General features: G+C 38.5%; 2 protein-coding genes and 2 pseudogenes across 11 annotated transcripts in view; 3 read left to right on the plus strand and 1 right to left on the minus strand.

The window, feature by feature from the left end:
* The window catches only part of EFCAB5 (EF-hand calcium binding domain 5), a 190,885-nt gene extending 177,225 nt beyond the window's left edge, over window positions 1–13,660 (minus strand). For 3 of the 7 annotated variants that reach the window (XM_047833721.1, XM_047833728.1, XM_047833727.1), the window contains exons 1-2: window positions 13,468–13,600; window positions 11,994–12,087 (exon numbers count right to left, since the gene is read on the minus strand). The gene's annotated coding sequence lies outside the window, so the exon portion shown is untranslated. Of the gene's footprint in view, window positions 1–11,993; window positions 12,088–13,165; window positions 13,238–13,423 lie in introns of all 7 variants that reach the window. The other 4 variants (XM_047833723.1, XM_047833724.1, XM_047833726.1 and 1 more) reach the window with 4 other exon arrangements.
* Window positions 2,671–3,241, plus strand: LOC125152044 (COP9 signalosome complex subunit 8-like; annotated as a pseudogene).
* On the plus strand, window positions 5,504–6,001 carry LOC125151861 (peptidyl-prolyl cis-trans isomerase A-like; annotated as a pseudogene).
* A 174-nt stretch (window positions 13,661–13,834) lies between the features above and the next one.
* The window catches only part of SSH2 (slingshot protein phosphatase 2), a 257,943-nt gene continuing 254,677 nt past the window's right edge, over window positions 13,835–17,100 (plus strand). For 2 of the 4 annotated variants that reach the window (XM_047833995.1, XM_047833998.1), the window contains exon 1: window positions 13,840–14,032. In XM_047833995.1, the coding sequence (XP_047689951.1) occupies window positions 13,970–14,032 (63 nt within the window). In that variant the 5' untranslated portion in view covers window positions 13,840–13,969. Of the gene's footprint in view, window positions 14,033–17,100 lie in introns of all 4 variants that reach the window. The other 2 variants (XM_047834001.1, XM_047833996.1) reach the window with 2 other exon arrangements.

The following is a 17,100-nucleotide window of genomic DNA, read 5'->3' on the forward strand; positions in this document are numbered from 1 at the left end:
GCAGAAGAATGAACTCAGATCACTTTCTTACACCATACACAAAAATAAACTCAAAATGGATGAAAGACCTAAATGTAAGACAGGAAGCCATCAAAATCCTCAAGGAGAATGCAGGCAAAAACCTCTTTGATCTTGGCCGCAGCAGCTTCTTATTCAACACGCCTCCAGAGGCGAGGGAAACAAAAGCAAAAATGAACTAGTGGGACCTCATCAAAACAAAAAGCTTCTGCACAGAGAAGAAACAATTAGCAGAACTAAAAGGCAACCGACAGAATGGGAGAAGATATTTGCAAATGACATATCAGATAAAGGGTTAGTATCCAGAATCTATAAAGAACTTATCAAATTCAACACCCAAAAAACAAATAATCCAGTGAAGAAATGGGCAAAAGACATGAATAGACACTTCTCCAAAGAAGACATCCAGATGGCCAACCAACACATGAAAACATGCTCAACATCACTCATCATCAGGGAAATCCAAATCAAAACCACAATGAGATACCCCCTTCAGAATGGCTAACATTAACAACTGTCAGAATGGCTAACATTAACAACTCAGGCAACAACAGATGTTGGCGAGGATGCGGAGAAAGAGGATCTCTTTTGCATTGTTGGTGGCAATGCAAGCTGGTGCAGCCACTCTGGAAAACAGTATGGAGGTGCCTCAAAAAACTAAAAATAGAACTATCCTATGACCCAGCAATTGCACTACTAGGCATTTATCCAAGGGATACAGGTGTGCTGTTTCAAAGGGACACATGCACCCCCATGTTTATAGCAGCACTATCAACAATAGCCAAAGTATGGAAAGAGCCCAAATGTCCATCAGTGGATGAATGGATAAAGAAGATGTGGTATATATATACAATAGAGTATTACTCAGCAATCAAAAAGAATGGAATCTTGCCATTTACAACTATGTGGATGGAACTAGAGGGTATTATGCTAAGTGAAATTAGAGAAAGACAATCATACGACTTCACTCATATGAGGACTTTAAGACACAGAAGAGATGAACATAAGGGAAGGGAAGCAAAAATAATATAAAAACAGGGAGGGGGACAAAACATAAGAGACTCTTAAATATGAGGAACAAACAGAGGGTTATTGGAGGCGTAGTAGGAGGAATTGGTAAGAAGCATTAAGGAATCTATTCCTGAAATCATTGTTGCACTATATGCTAACTAATTTAGATGTAAATTAAAAAAATAAAATTAAAAAATTATCTATTCAAATAACTGGTATGATTTCCATTTACTATATGGACACTAGCGAAGTTAGTAACAAATTATTAAAGTTTAAGAAAAATTACAACCAGGTGAAGGCAATACATGACTCGTTCATACTCTAGCTATTATATATTCCACCTGTACTAATTAATTTATAGTCATGTTACTTTGTAATATAATCACTTCAAATGTAAGGAATTGAATTATTAAAAACAGAAAATATGATTTATTTTTCCCCGTTTTAACCAGCTTAGCTATATAAACCATAGTCTTTTAAGTGACACACTTCATTTAGTACATAATAAATGAGTTACAGGTGTACCGCAAGATAGTTACCTATCCAGCCCTATGAGGGCCTGAAAGGACTGGAGTCATTGGTGCCTCTACATAATTCACCCCTGGCCAAAAGCAATTTGTTCGAAGGATTCTCAGAGAGTAGCCCAAAATAATCAGAGACTGATGATCCACTCTAGTGTCCCTCATGGTCCCATAGGAAGCAAGCATAATTAAGAATTTGCTTTATTAAAGCAAGTATCCTTTAATAAAAAAGCAAAGCCAAAGAGTATTCTACTACCAGGGCATCACCTTCCAAAGCCAGTTGCAGTGAGTATTGCTGCTTGTCATAAACACTGAGCCTTAGAGCTGCTGGAAGAGTGCATGTTCCAGGTACCCAAGGGGCAGGACTCACAGCCTAAGGTGTGGCCAGGAAACACAGGGAGGCCTGCCAGATACTCCTTATGGACTCAACCCCCAATATCTCTGTTCCTATATATTGAATTCTTCCTTTTCTTCATGGCTGATATGCCCTTTCAGTTACATACAAATTAGCTGCAGGATTTTCATTTTAATAACATAGTCATACTCTGCAAATTAGAGTTTGGCCATTATTTTGTATAATTGATATGAAAAAGTGGATTATGAAACCAGTCATGTTATCATAAGATATTGCCACCTTACATTTGCCAGTAGGAAAAAAGTAAGAGTGATTAGAGTCAAATATAATTTATACTTGTAATTTTTTAATTGTTGTGAAAATTATTTTAAATTTATCACTTAGTTGCATGAATTATATTCTCATCAATAATGACTAACAAGTGATCATTGTTGAATTGTCTTGTTCAGGAATTATGTGCAGTCATTTCAATCATAAGACTCTACATTTCTTGTGAGACTAGTTCAGTGGTGAGCAACTCCTTTAACTTTTGTTTATCTGGGAAAATCTTTATCTCTTCTTAAATTCTGAATGATGACCTGAAATGTTAAATGGAATTCCTCTTTCTATTTGTTTTTGGTTTTTGTTTACAGGGAATTTTTTAGTACTTCACTGTGGGTGCGATGGCCAAGGGGCTGTCTGGGGTCTACTTTTGGGAAGGTGCTGAGGTGGGACTGGCTGGGAAGATGCCAGTGATGGTTTTATGACAGAAAGTGCCTTAATTTCAGTAAGTTGCTGGATCAGTGTGGGAACCAGGAACTCAAGGCTCCTGGAGGAATTGCTACACCCCCAGTGTATGGTCAGCTGTTAGGCTTTATAATGACATGAATAATGGAAGATATCTTTGGAAAAGGATACTATAGAATCTGTAAATTCTGAACTTGGGGGAATTTGGTCAGTAGGACAAAGAATCTGGAGAGAGATTTTCCTGGAATCTACATGACCTTCAACGCACACCAGTGGTCTGAGATGGTCTGGCCAATCATAGAAGCACTTAGAGATGCCACAAAGAGAAGAGCCTTCACCCTAGTCTCTCAAGCCTACACCTCCATAAAGAGCCAACGACTTTGCAGCCGTTGTCAGGCTCCTGTGGAAGAGGCTGTGAAAGGTACATTAGAACAAGGATGACAAGCCCACTTCACCACAAGAATGTTATGCCCAAAAAACCAGTTGCAGGGGCCCTGGATGTTTCCTTCAACTGGATCATTCCCTCATCAGAACCTGCCCCAATTCCACCAATCCCAACAAGCAGCAGTTAGCCAGACTGACCAATTATGTGGCTTTCATCAAAAGCTGATATATCATTCTGAATTCAAGATCCACCTTCAGAATCCTGTATACTGACAAATATAGAAATGTAAAATTTTTATTTTCAATTTATTGGATGGATTAGCACCCCAGCATTCCCTACTGAGTATGTGATAAAATACATATGTATAGTATATTATATGTATTTTGTCCTTAAACATTATGCTGAATAGTTGTTGAAACAATTTTTGTTTTGTAATATTTGACAATTTGGATGGAACCCGTCAGTATTATGCAGTTTATATTTCCTAGTGACTATAAAACACAGATTTCCTGCTTCATGTGGGACAGTGGTTGTCAATTGTTTGTTCCTGCCGCGGCACAGCACACCCCCCAGTCTGCACCGATGGTTAAGAGTTACAGTGATTCATGTGGGATTTGAGAAAGACTGTCCCCAGAGGCAGTATCTGAGCTGCTAAGGATTCCTATCCACCCTCTTCACAGAATGTGCTCTCCTTTCTCCTCACCTCCTGAATATCACACACAGAATGCTGAAATGTAGATGAGGAACAAAAGACCATTTCCTCAGTAAAGCAGTGTGTTAACTTCACATCTTTTCCTGGTAGTGTTAGTACATCCAGTGTACTGGCAGTGGAGGGTTTGTCATGAAAATGTGACTATTTAAGACCCTCAGGAGACATATTAGATGTAATATTCCTTTTAGGAGCAGGGAAATGTAGGGTGGAAAGCATTATATTGGCAAAGTTATTAAGATAAGTGATACACTTTGCCCAACTGGCCTGCAGCCTACTGGTTGCTTATATTTATCCTTTGGTTCAAGTTCTGCCTTTTGGAAAAATAGTGAACAAGTCTTTCAGTTTTTGTGTGATGCCCTCTGAATATTTGGAGATGTTCATTGTATCTTCAGGTTATCTCCCCACACCCCACTTAATTTATTCTGCATTTGTTCAATAAATATTTAATTGAAAATATAAAATAAAGGGAATTATTTAAATGAAAAGAACATAAATGGAAGAAAATTAAGAAAAAACTTCACTAGTAAAAGCAAACATATAATAAAGGTAACAGATTAATCACTTATAAAGTCAGTAAGGAGGCTAAAACACAAAAATAATAAAATCAATTATATCTACAAAAAAGTAGTCAAGGGATACACAAAATAAAGATGTAAGATATGATATCACATACATAAAACGTGCAGGGGGAGTAAAAATTTAGTGCCTTTAGAATGTATTCTTCAGCATACATGTGAACTCAAGTGACCAACTTAATATAGACCGCTAATACACATGTTATATATGAACCCCATATGTAACCACAAATTAAAAACTTATTATACACAAAATAAAAAAATAAACCTGAGCATAACATGAAAGTAAGTCATGAAACCAGAAGGAAAAGTAAGGAGGACAAGAGGATAAGAAAGGAACAAAGAACTAAAAAACAACCAGAAAACAACAAATGGCAATAAGTACATACCTATCAATAATCACTTTAAATGTAAATGCTCCAATCAAAAGACATCAGGTCACTTAATGGATAAAAAACCAAAATGCACATATACGTTGTCTATGATACTTCAGACCAAAAGACACATACAAATTGAAAGTGAAGGGATAAAATAATGATATTCCATGCAATGAAGGTGGAAAAAAGGTAGCAATATTTACATCAGACAAAACAGACTTAAAAACAAAGACTGTAACAAGAGAAAAAGAAGGGCATTACATAATGATAAAAAGGAATCAATGTAAAAACAGGATTGACACTGTAAATATCTATGCACCCAACATGGAAGCACCTAAATACAAGCAAATATTAATAGATATAAAGGGAGAAATTGACAGCAACACAATAATAGTAGGGGACTTAAATACCCCACTTACACCAATGAATATATCATCTAGACAGAAAATCAATAAGGAAGGAGTGGCTTTGAATAACACATTAGATCAGATGGATTAACAGATATGTACAGAGCATCTCATCCCCAAACAGTAAAATAGACATTCTTTTCATATGCACACGGAACAGTCTCCAGCATCACATATTAGTCCACAAAACAAGTCTCAATAAAAAGATTGAAATCCTATCAAGTATCTTTTCTGACCACAACAATATGAAACTAGAAACAAGGAAAAAAAACTGGAAAAAACACAAACACATTGAAGCTAAACTACATGCTACTAAACAACCAATGGTTAACAAAGAAATCAAAGAGGAAATCAAAAAATACATGGAGACAGACTTGCAGGTGCCACCATCCCAGAGTTGCCCATGCCACCCAGTCATGGTCAACCCCACTGTGTCCTTTGACATTGCTGTGGATGATGAGCCCTTGGGCCGTGTTTCCTTTGAGTTGTTTGCAGACAAATTCCAAAAACAGAAAACTTTCATGCTCTGAGCACTGGGGACAGAGGATTTGGTTATAAAGTTTCCTGCTTTGACAGGATTATTCCAAGTTTTATGTGCCAGGGTGGTGACTTTACATGCCATAATGGCACTGGATCCAAGTCTATCTATGGGGAGAAATTTGATGAGAATTTCATTCTGACACACATAGGTCCTGGCATCTTATCCATGGCAAGTGCTGGATGCAACACAAATGGTTCCCAGTTTTTCATCTCAGTGGTTCGATGGCAAGGATGTGGTCTTTGGCAAGGTGAAAGAGGGCATGAATATTGTGGAAGCCATGGAGCACCTTGGGTATAGGAATGGCAAGATCAGCAAGAAGATCACCAATGCTGACTGGACAAATCTAATAAATTTGACTTGTGTTTTATTTTAACTACCAAACCATTCCTTTTATAGCTCAAGAGTACATCCCTTCACCCCTATCTGCTTGAAATATCCTATAATCTGTGCTCTCACTGTAGTTCTATGGGTTCCATATTTTCCTTACTCCCTTCCAAGTCTAGCTGGATTGCAGAGTTAAGCTTATGATTATGAAATAAAAACTAAACAACAACAACAACAACTAAAGTACATGGAGGCAAATGAAAATGGAAACACAATGGTCCAAAATCTTTGGGACACAGCAAAAGCAGTTCTAAGAAGAAAGTTTATAGTCTACCTTGAGACACAGGAAAAAGCTCAAAACAATGATATAAACTTACAAGTAAAGGAACTAGGAAAAGAACAAGCAAAGCCCGAAGCTAGTAGAAGAAAGAAAATTATAAAGACTAAAGTGAAAATAAATGAAAGAGAAATGAAAAAAATCAATAGAAGAGATCAGTGAAACCAATGGCTGGTTCTTTGAAGAGATAAATAGAATTGGATAAACTTATACAAATCCATTAAGAAAGAAAAAAAGAGAGGATTCAAATAAGATCAGAAATGAAAGAGGAGAAATAACAACCAACACTACAGAAATACAAAGGATTATAAAATGAAACTATGAAAAATAATATGCCAACAAATTGGACAACCTAGAAGAAATGGATAAATTCCTAGAAACACACAATCTTCCAAATGGAATCAGGAAGAAATAGAAAATTTGAACAGACCAATTTCTAGTAATGAAATTGAATAGGTCATCAAAAAACTCCCAACAAACACAAGTCCAGGACCTGATGGCTCCACAGCTGAATTCTACCAAACATTTAAAGAAGAGTTAATACTGGGGCCCTCAGGCGGCTCAGTTGGTTAAGCGTCAGACTCTTGATTAGGCTCAGACCATGATCTCACGGTTCTGACAGCGCACAGCTGGCTTGGGATTCTCTCTCTCCCTCTCTCTCTCTGTCCCTCCCCTGCTCACTCTTTCTCTCAAAATAGATAGATAGATAGTAAATATATATGTATATCTTATATAATATATAAAATATTTAATGTTGTTATATTATTATATATTAAATACATTATATTTTATATATTTATTATATAATATATTATAAATAATATAATTTATAATTATTATACATAATATTAATATTATATAATATTTAAACAAGAGTTAATACCCATTCTACTAAAACTATTCCAAAAAATGAAGAGGGAAGAAAACTTCCAAATACATTCTATGTGGACAGAAGTACCCTGATATCAAAATCACAAAAAGACACTGTGCCTGGGTGGCTCAGTTGGTTAAGTGTCTGACTTTTGCTCAGGTCATGATCTCAGAGCTTGTGAGTTCAAGCCCTGTATCAGGATTTGTACTGACACAGCACAGCCTTCTTCAGATCCTCTGTCTCTGTCTCTCTCTGCCCCTACCCTGATCACACTTGCACGTTCTATCTCTCTCTCCCCAAAATAAATAAACATTGAAAAAAAATTTTTTTAAAGACACTGTAAAAAAACTATAGGCCAATATCCCCAATGAACATAGATGCAAAAATCCTCAACAAAATACTAGCAAACCAAAACCAAATTCAACAATACATTGAAAGGATTATTCACCACAGTCGAGTTGGATTTATTCCAGGATGGTTCAATATTCACAAACCAATCAATGTGATATATTACATTAACAAGAGGAAGGATAAAAACCATGTGATCATTTCAATAGATGCAGAAAAGCATTTGATAAAATACAATATCTGTTCATGATAAAAACTCTCAACAAAGTAGATTTAGAGAGAACACATCTCAACATAATAAAGGTCATAAATGAAAAACTCACAGCTGACATTATATTTAATGGTGAAACTGAAAGCTTTCCCTATAAGATCAGGAATAAGGATGTCCATTCTCACTACTTTTATTCAACATAATACTGGAAGTCCTGGCCACAACAATCAGACAAAAGAAATAAAACGCATCCAAATTGGTAAGGAAGTAAAACTATCCCTATTTTCAGATGACATGATACTTTATATAGAAAACCCTAAAGACTCGACCAAAAAACCATTAGAAGTAATAAATGAATTCAGTAAAGTTGTAGGGTACATAATTAATATACAGAAACCTGTTGCATTTCTATAAACTAATAAGAAAGTAGCAGAAAGACAAATAAAAAAAATACTCCCATTCATAATTGCAGCAAAAAGAATAAAACACCTAAGAATAAATTTAACCAAGAAGGTGAAAGACCTATACTCTGAAAATATAAGACACTGTTGAAATAAACTGAAGATAACACAAACAAATGGAAAGATATACCATATGCATGGATTGGAAGAAGCAATCTACAAATTCAACATAATCCTTATCAAAATACCAACGCCATTTTTCACAGAATTTGAACAAATAATCCTAGAATTTGTATGGAACCACAAAAGACCCTGAAAAGCCAAAGCTATCCTGAGAAAGAACAGCAAAGGCTGCAGGTATCACAATCCCAGATTACAGGATATATTACAAAACTATAATAATCAAAACAGTATAGTACTGGCACAAAAACATACATAGAGATCAACAGAACAAAATAGAGAACCCAGAAACAGACCCACACTTATATGGTCAATTAATTTTTGACAAAGGAGGCAAGAATATGCAATGAAGACAGTCTCTTCGATATACGGTGCTGGGGAAACTGGACAGCTACTTGCAAAAGAAAGAAACTGGATCACTTTCTTATCCCATTCACAAAAATAAACTCAAAATGGATTAAAGACCTAAATGTGAGACCTAACACCATAAATTCCTAAAAGAAAACATAAGTAATAGACTCTTAGACATTGGCCTTAGCAACATATTTATGGATATGTCTCTTCAAACAAGGGAATCAAAAGCAAAAGTAAACTATTGGGTCTACAACAAAATAAAAACCTTTTGCACAGCAAAGGAAGCCATCAACAAACCAGAGAGGCAACCCACTGAATGGGAGAAGATATTTGCAAACAATATAACCAATAAAGAGTTAATATCTAAATTATACAAAGAACGTATATAAGCCAACGCTAACAAAATTATACTCTGATTAAAAAATAGGTAGGGGCACCTGGGTGACTCAGTTAAGTGTCCAACTTCAGCTCAGGTCATGATCTCATGGTTCTTGAGTTCAAGCCCCACATCAGGCTCTGTGCTGACAGCTCAGAGCCTGGAGCCTGCTTCAGATTCTGTGTCTCCTTCTCTCTCTGCCCCTCCCCCACTTGCACTCTCTCTCTCAAAATAAACAAACATTAAAAAATTAAAAAAAAAATAGGCAGAGGACCTGACTAGACATTTTTCCAAAGACATACAGATAGCCAACAGACACATGAAAAGATGCTCATCATCACTAATCATCAGGTGAAGACAAATCAAAAATACAGTGAGATATTGTCTCACACCAGTCTTAATGGATAGTATCAAAAGACAAGAAATAACAAGTGTTGGTGAGGACGTGGAGAAAAGGGAACCCTTGTGCACTGTTGGTGGGAACGTAAATTGGTGCAACCACTATGGAAAATATTACAGAGATTCCTCAAAGAATTAAAAATAGAACTACCATATGATCCAGTAATTCTACTAGTGGGCATTTACCTAAAAAAAGTGAAGACACCAATTTGAAAAGATATAAGCACCCCTATGTTTACTGCAATATTTACAATACCTAAGATATGGAAGCAATCCAAGTATCCATCTATAGATAGATGAATAAAAAAGATGTGAGATATATATATATATATATATATATATACACATATACATATACATATACATATTTATTATTCAGCCATAAAAAAAGAATGGAATATTGCCACTTACAACAACATGGATGGACGTGAAGAGTATTATGTTAAGTGAAATAAGTCAGACAGAGAAAGACAAACACCACATGATTTCACTTATATGTGGAATCCAAAAAACAGAACAAATAAACAAAAAGCAGAAATAGATTCATAAATATGGAAAACAAAGTGATGGTTGCCAAAAGGGAGGGAAATAGGGGTTCAGGTGAAATGGGTGAAAGGGATTAAGAAACTTCCAGTTTCTTAAGTCATGGAGATGAAAAGTATAGCATAGAGAGTATAGCATAGAGAGTATAATCAATCATATTGTAATAATGTTTTTAAAAACCCTACATAAAAAACATTATGCTTATAGAAGCAATCTCAAGTTTTTCATTAAATTTTTGAGAAACTTTATTTGGAAGTTTATACAAATTCAATATTTAATATCCTGAATATGTTTTCTTTTCCTCATTATATTATATAAATACAAGTATTTTCACCATGCCCCATTATAGTTGCCTCCAAATCTCCTTTAAATCTATCCCAGTGTGCTATACAACTATTATTTCTATGCATGTCATGATATGAAAAAAGGTTCAGAAGCACTGCTTTAGCTTTATATAGGACTCTTTACCTGGGGCCTCTCAATGGATTTCAGTGGGCGTGTGAAATGCGCACATATATCTTTCTTGAGAGATAGTTAATACTTTTCATAAGTTCTCAAAGCTTAAGAACCAAGTGACTCAAGAATTTCAAAAGTTCCCCTATAATTTCATCCCCAAAGAAGTGATGTTACAAATTAAGGGTTAAAGGAATTCCAATAGCACAACCAGGCCTCCACTATCACAGGTGGGAAGAATAAAGGTGCTATAAATAGAACTAGGAGGACTTCTGTCTCTGGCTCCCTCTTTTGGGACTCCTGCTCCTGGCCTCTCCTTAAATTCAACTAACATATTAAGAGGATTCTAGGGTCTTTTCTCTGTTAGAAGTAAATACTTCCTCAGATCACCAGAAAGTACAAACCAGGGTGGAATCCAGGGAAGACAGTATAGATTTCAAATGCTCACATTTGATCTAGCTCTGCAGCCAAAGCCTGAAAGGCAATATTGTAAAATGTATATTTGCCCAGACCTCTTCCTCTGTGTTTCTAAAGCACTTTGCACATAACTAGACTTCTCCTATATATGTGTCTCCCTTGGGGGCCTAGCAAAGGTGACAAAATCCACAGTGCCACTCTGCCATACTGTCATTATTTGGTGTGTTTTTCCCTAACAGGTTTTGAGCCCCTGAGAGATAGACTTTTATTTTGTTTTTAAAACAGTCTCTAGTATAAAATATACACTCAGTATTTTCTCAATTAATGACAAATAAATTAATGAACACGCACCATTAATTTCCAAATCTTAGTTTCCTTAAAAGGTTATATGCCAGGAAGAGATACTTCCTCTGTAAATTAATAAATTAATTTCCTGATACAAATAAACTTAATGTGAATCTGGGTACTTTATAATCCCAACTTTTTTATAATCCCAATTTTGACCAGGATTTTATCTTCTCAGATATGTTTAATAGAGATGTTCTATATCTTCCTACAGATGACACATCTCTTGACCACTGATCTACTTCTCTCACTGTTGAGAAAGGCATGAATCATACGTCTTTTTAGCCCTTTTTAGTCCCTTTTTGCTTGAGGCTATTTTCTACACATAGGGTACACTCAGCAAAAGCTGACTGAACTTGGAACAAACTTCAAAGAATAATAAAGTTATCTTAATTACATACAAGGCTTTACAGATTATATAGGACTTTACCATGCATTATCTCATTTGATCACAAGAATCCTGTGAGTTAGAGCTCCACTGTAGAAACCAATGCTTAAAACGTTTAAGCATTTGCATAAGGTTTTACAAATTGGAACTAGAAGCCAGGTCTTCTGACTCCTACAGTAGTGATCTTGCCCACTGGGAGATTAATGGAATTCTCTCATCTGCCAAAAGAATTTCTTAATATTATGTTGACACAAAACTAGATAGGCAGTGTTGCTATCCTGAGTCAGTAAGAAAATCAACATAGAAGTACATTAAGACCTATTGATCTGTATAATATTTTTTCTAGAACAATACTTTGGCTTATAAACCACGTGTTTCATTTGAGTTCATTCAGCTTTCAGCTATGTATATTTCTTACCTATGCATACAGCTTCCTGTGTGGTCTCCTAAGCATTGGTTCAAAGTTCTTACTTCTGAACTTTGTCTTGTCTTTTCCTGTTTACTTCGCAGCTCTGGGAAAAACACAGATTGTTTAATCTGTGAACCATACATCTTTGTTTAATTTTTGTCTCGCAGGCACTCTTGACCACCACCAGGGGGCAAAAGCCTACCAGCTGGCTTCTCAGCAATTCATTCTACACAGGACTGTACAGTACAGGGACCCTCAGTGTCTGATTCTTGATGGAACCTCCCTGCTAATTATTTCAACCGCAGGGCCCCAGGGAGAGAACAAAGGCTCAGCACAGAGGGCTCTAGTGGCACTTAACCATACAGCAGCCAGAAGGAGCACATGACAGTCCTGTCAGTTTAAAAGGAAGCAATGAAATCCAAGAGAGTTTGAGTGACAAACAGGAGGAGGTGGCTTTAATAACTGCAAACTCCTTAATGTGTGTGTTTCCTCAGTTTTGATACATATGGTGGTATATTCCAGAGCGTCCACTCAAATTGAGAAATAGCTTTGTCAACTCTCTTTCTCTGTGTAAACAATCAATGATATTTGCATAGTGAGATTTCCTCCCTTTTTAAATCTTGATTTTTAATTACTTTCTTCGCTTATGGTCTGCTAATGGTTTATCTTTTTTTTTTTTTTTAACGTTTATTCATTTTTGAGAGAGCGAGAGCAGGGGAAGGGCACAGAGAAAGGGAGACACAGAATCCCAAGCAGGCTCCAGGCTCTGAGCTGTCAGCACAGAGCCCTATGTGGGGCTGAAACTCATGAACTGTGAGATCATGACCCAAGCCCAAGTCCGATGCTTAACCGACTAAGCCACCCATGCGCCCCATGCTGACGGTTTATCTTTTAGATTGTTCCTTTAAAATATTTAATAACCTACATTTCACATTTGTCTATGAAATAATGAAATCTAGAGCCGAAGGAGAAAAAAAAAAATCTCAAAGAGCAAATGCTATTTAAGAGAATTTCTTCCCATCGGGAAGCAAGTGGGAGGTAAATAGCAGGTTGGACCCTTATAACTCTGTGAGCCCTGCTTTCTCGGCCTCCCGGGCTCATACAGTCTCTCTCACCTTAGGAATAATGAATGAGTGAGTCCTTAGGGGCCAGGGTAATAGAGGAAGTGTGAGGGTACCTACCATGAAGCTTCTCAGGGTATAATATGAAAAAGCTTTCTTTCTTTCATGAAGTCGCATCATAAAACATGGACTCTGAGATAGAGGGTGGTACAGCTTAGAAAAAGCCCCCGAGAGCCGGGTCAAAGGGGGATAAACTCGTCTCCTGGTCGCGCCACGAGGGTCTCTAGTCCAGTAAGTCTCACTCCCGCCTAGCGAAAGCCTTTGAAGCCCCGCGGAGCCCTTTCCCACCAGACAACGTGTTTGCCTCAGGATTTTCACCTCAGTTTCCTTTCTCTAAGATCGGTTAAGCTGTGCGCCCCCACCTCATGAAATGATCGTCTCTCAGGAATGGGGACTCCAAAGGCTCCCAGAACCGGGGCCCCTCCCCCCATCCCAGTTCACAGCCTCCGGACGCGGGCAAACCGCGCGATTCCAGAGCAAAGGAGGATACCCAGGAAGGGGCGGCGGTCAGAGGCGCAATCAACCGGCCGGCTTCCGGCAACTCAAGGGTTACGGCGAGGCGGCGGCGCGCGCCGAGGGGAGAGGCGGTTGCTGACAGGTGGCGCCTGCGCACTGGGAGCGCTCATTGTGCCCCGCTGCTGCCGAACCGCCCGCCCGCCCGCCCGCCCGCCGCCCGTTCGGCGCGTCAGTCGGCGAGAGTCCGGTGGTGGGTGCGGAGCCTGCGGCCGTTCCCTCGGCCTCTTCCTCCTCCCCGTTCCCCTCACCCCCCTCCCACACCCCTTTCCCCATCCCGGCTCCGTCACCCTCCTGCCCCCCATACTCAGGACAAGAATGCCCTGCCCGGAACAACCTAGCAGCGCCTAGATGGCTTTGGTCACGGTCCAGCGGTCGCCTACCCCCAGCACCACCTCCAGCCCCTGCGCCTCGGTGAGTCCCACCCGGCGGCCGCTCCGCTCGCTTCTGTCACTGCGGCTCCGCTTTGCCTCAGCGGGTCCCGCCGAGCGCCACTGCGCACGCGCCGCGCCGCTTCCCAGGCCTTGGCACTCGGCTGCCGCGAACCCCCCACACCCCCCATCTTTAAGACGGGCTGCGGGACCCACGGGACGTTGGTTTTTGCCCCCATCACTCTGAACACCTGGCTCTCACAGTCCTCGCCCCGAACCACCCCCCCCCACCCCCGTGGCATGCTTTCCTACGGCTTGAACACTTCCTTTCGCGAATGAGTCATTCTTGCTTTTCACCCTCCCCCTTCCTTGTACCCTCTGTTGCTCTGCTGCAGGGAGAGGACCATGGGACTCCTGCGTTGCCCCTAACACACACCACATCCCTATACCCACACCCATTTCATGGACTCGTTCAGTATTCCCACCCTGCAACCCCTTCTTCAGGCTCTCCGGGGTATGTGCCTTCCCTCTAGTCACTTGCTGTCTTTCTTGGGCTCTGGTACTGTTTGGGCTTCATTGGATTGCTGAGCTGGTAGTTACTCCTTGGTTTCTTCCCTCCTCTCCAGCAGAGAGGTCTCTTTCTTGGACCTCTTACCTTTTCTCTAAGTAGTCCTGAAGCATCTGGCGCTGTTTGATAACCAGGGCCAATTCATTTACATCTTACAGGTATTAATGCCTTGCACTCATTGCTCATGATCATTCTTGTTCTTGGGTCGTGTTTGTATGCTTCAGATGCGTATGCCAGTGAAGCATGCTTCCAGAAGGAAAATACCCAATAACCAGCCTTTTCCTGCTGGGCCCTTCTTTGACTTGGCTCCTAGCCCCACCTCCATCCCTTTACACCCCACTCTTTTAGGCTTTATTCTTGAAAATCCTTATTTCAAAAATAAAATATTGCATCAGTGGGGCGAAATGGGATCTTTAAAACATGCAAATGTTGCAGAAGGAAATAGAATGAAAATAATGAGCAACTGGAAAAGCCATCTTGAACTTCCTACAGAATTGTAATTTTTAAAACTGTGTTGGTGGATTTAGTAGTTTCAAGTTGCCAAAAGGTATTCACTAAACACTGTACCACCCTTCACTGTAAAACATCAGGTTATTCTTTATATTTATATGTTCACTGAGCCGTGGGCTTTGATATCTTGAAAATACAGTGACTTGTGATTTCAACATAGTTTCCTGAATTTCAAAATTCAGTATAGTGGTGGTTTCTTTTTTTTTTCCCCTGAGCTTTCTTGTGAATTTTGTGTGGCCAAATTGACAATTATATCCTAATTCTAGAAGTGATTATATTTCGGGAGTTAACTTGTATTGTTGCAGAGAGCAGAACTAGGATCCTTGGGTAGAAGTTCAGGGAGGCAGATTTTCAATGATTGTAAGGAAGAAGAATCTTGTAACAGTGGAGTGGACTGCCTTGCAAAAATAGTGAATGTCCGTTGCTTAAAGTATTAAAAGAAAAGCTGGAGGACCTTTTGCCTGGAAGTTAGTATAAAGAATTCCTGCAGTGAGGGACTTCTAAGGCCTTTTCCAACTCTTAAGATTTTGTGATTTGAGAATAGTTGCACTTCAAAGGTGGTAAAACATTTTTAAGGTCCTCTGAAGACAAGTATCATAGGATAGAAATTTAGTAAAATTTATTTATATGTAGTACTTTATGCTAGATTTTGGAAAGTTAACATTCCATCAGACCATTTTACTTCTCTTTACTAGTAAACCCTTTGAGAATAGTGGTCACCAGGTGTGATTTTGGCTGAGAAAGCAACTGAAAGTTAGTAGAGTCATGCAAATAAATACACTATAAACCAGTATTATAGTAACATCATTTCCCCTGGGCATTGTTTAAAACAGTTTATGCTATAATAATAACATACATACATATATCAAGTTATCATACTAAGTTCCTTGAGGTGAATGATTAGTATACAGTAAGGCCATATCTACTTGATATGACTTAATTAGCCAAAACTTAGTTATTAGAATATTGAGGTATAGTAATAGTCACTTTTGAGATAGGTAATTAAATTGATCATGTGGTAAGCTCAGTTGTTGAACTGATACTTCTATGTCTACTTACCATGGTAACTTGGTTATTTCAGTTGTGTATGCATGGCCCTCGGAATCCTGGGACGTGTGTGTGTGTAACACTCAATAGTGTTTGTATGACTGATAAGCCAGTTACCTTTCCCTTTAAATTGTCTTCCTATTTCACTTCATCCAGCGCTGTGTTCAGCAGAGTTGTCTTGTGGTTCTTGTGTTCCAATATTTGGCTGCTGTCTGACCTGCATATATTTGCTCTTGCATCTCTTGCTGCATGAATAGGTTAAGTTGTTTGTTTTAAAAGTAAAAGAGAGCAAAAAGAATCTAGAGAACCATGAAAGTAGAGATTTAATTTTGTAAGACTGGAGATTTAGATTTTTTAATTAATAATTTTAAGCATTTCATTTTACTTTTTCACTGTGGGAGGTGTAGGACATTTTAATACTGTCAGCTTTTCAATATTCATTTTGGGGATTAAAAAAATCTAATGATCATCTACTGGGTATGTGTGGCTGTTATAGATACTAACATGCATAAGACATTGACCCTGTCTATCAGGATCATGTAATCTTGGAGGGGGCAGAAAGAACAAATGTGAGATGAGAGGGTAGAAAAGGAGAGCGAGGGAAATGATACCGCATGTATATGAATAGCTGGTTTGTAATGGCCAGTATTGTCTGAATTCAGATTAAGATAAATTCACTACTGGCAATAGTAGAAGTAACAGTATCTCACATCTCTTGGGTTTTTGTCTGTGCCAGGCATCATGCCAAGTGCTTTACGTGGATTAACTCATTTACTCCTCACAATATGTCCAAAGGAAATTGCTATTATCCCTATCTTACAGATGAAGAAACTGAAGCAAAGAGCCATTAAGGAATGTGCCCAGTGTCACTTAGCTGTTGAAGATTTGCCTAACTTTAGAATTTTCCATCTGGTAATCAAAGAAAAGTACACATAGTAGGTGGATCTCAAACTAGGCCTTTAAGGATGGGTAGAATATGTATAGGC

Source organism: Prionailurus viverrinus, chromosome E1 (assembly GCF_022837055.1).
Source record: "Prionailurus viverrinus isolate Anna chromosome E1, UM_Priviv_1.0, whole genome shotgun sequence".
Lineage (NCBI taxonomy): Eukaryota > Metazoa > Chordata > Mammalia > Carnivora > Felidae > Prionailurus > Prionailurus viverrinus.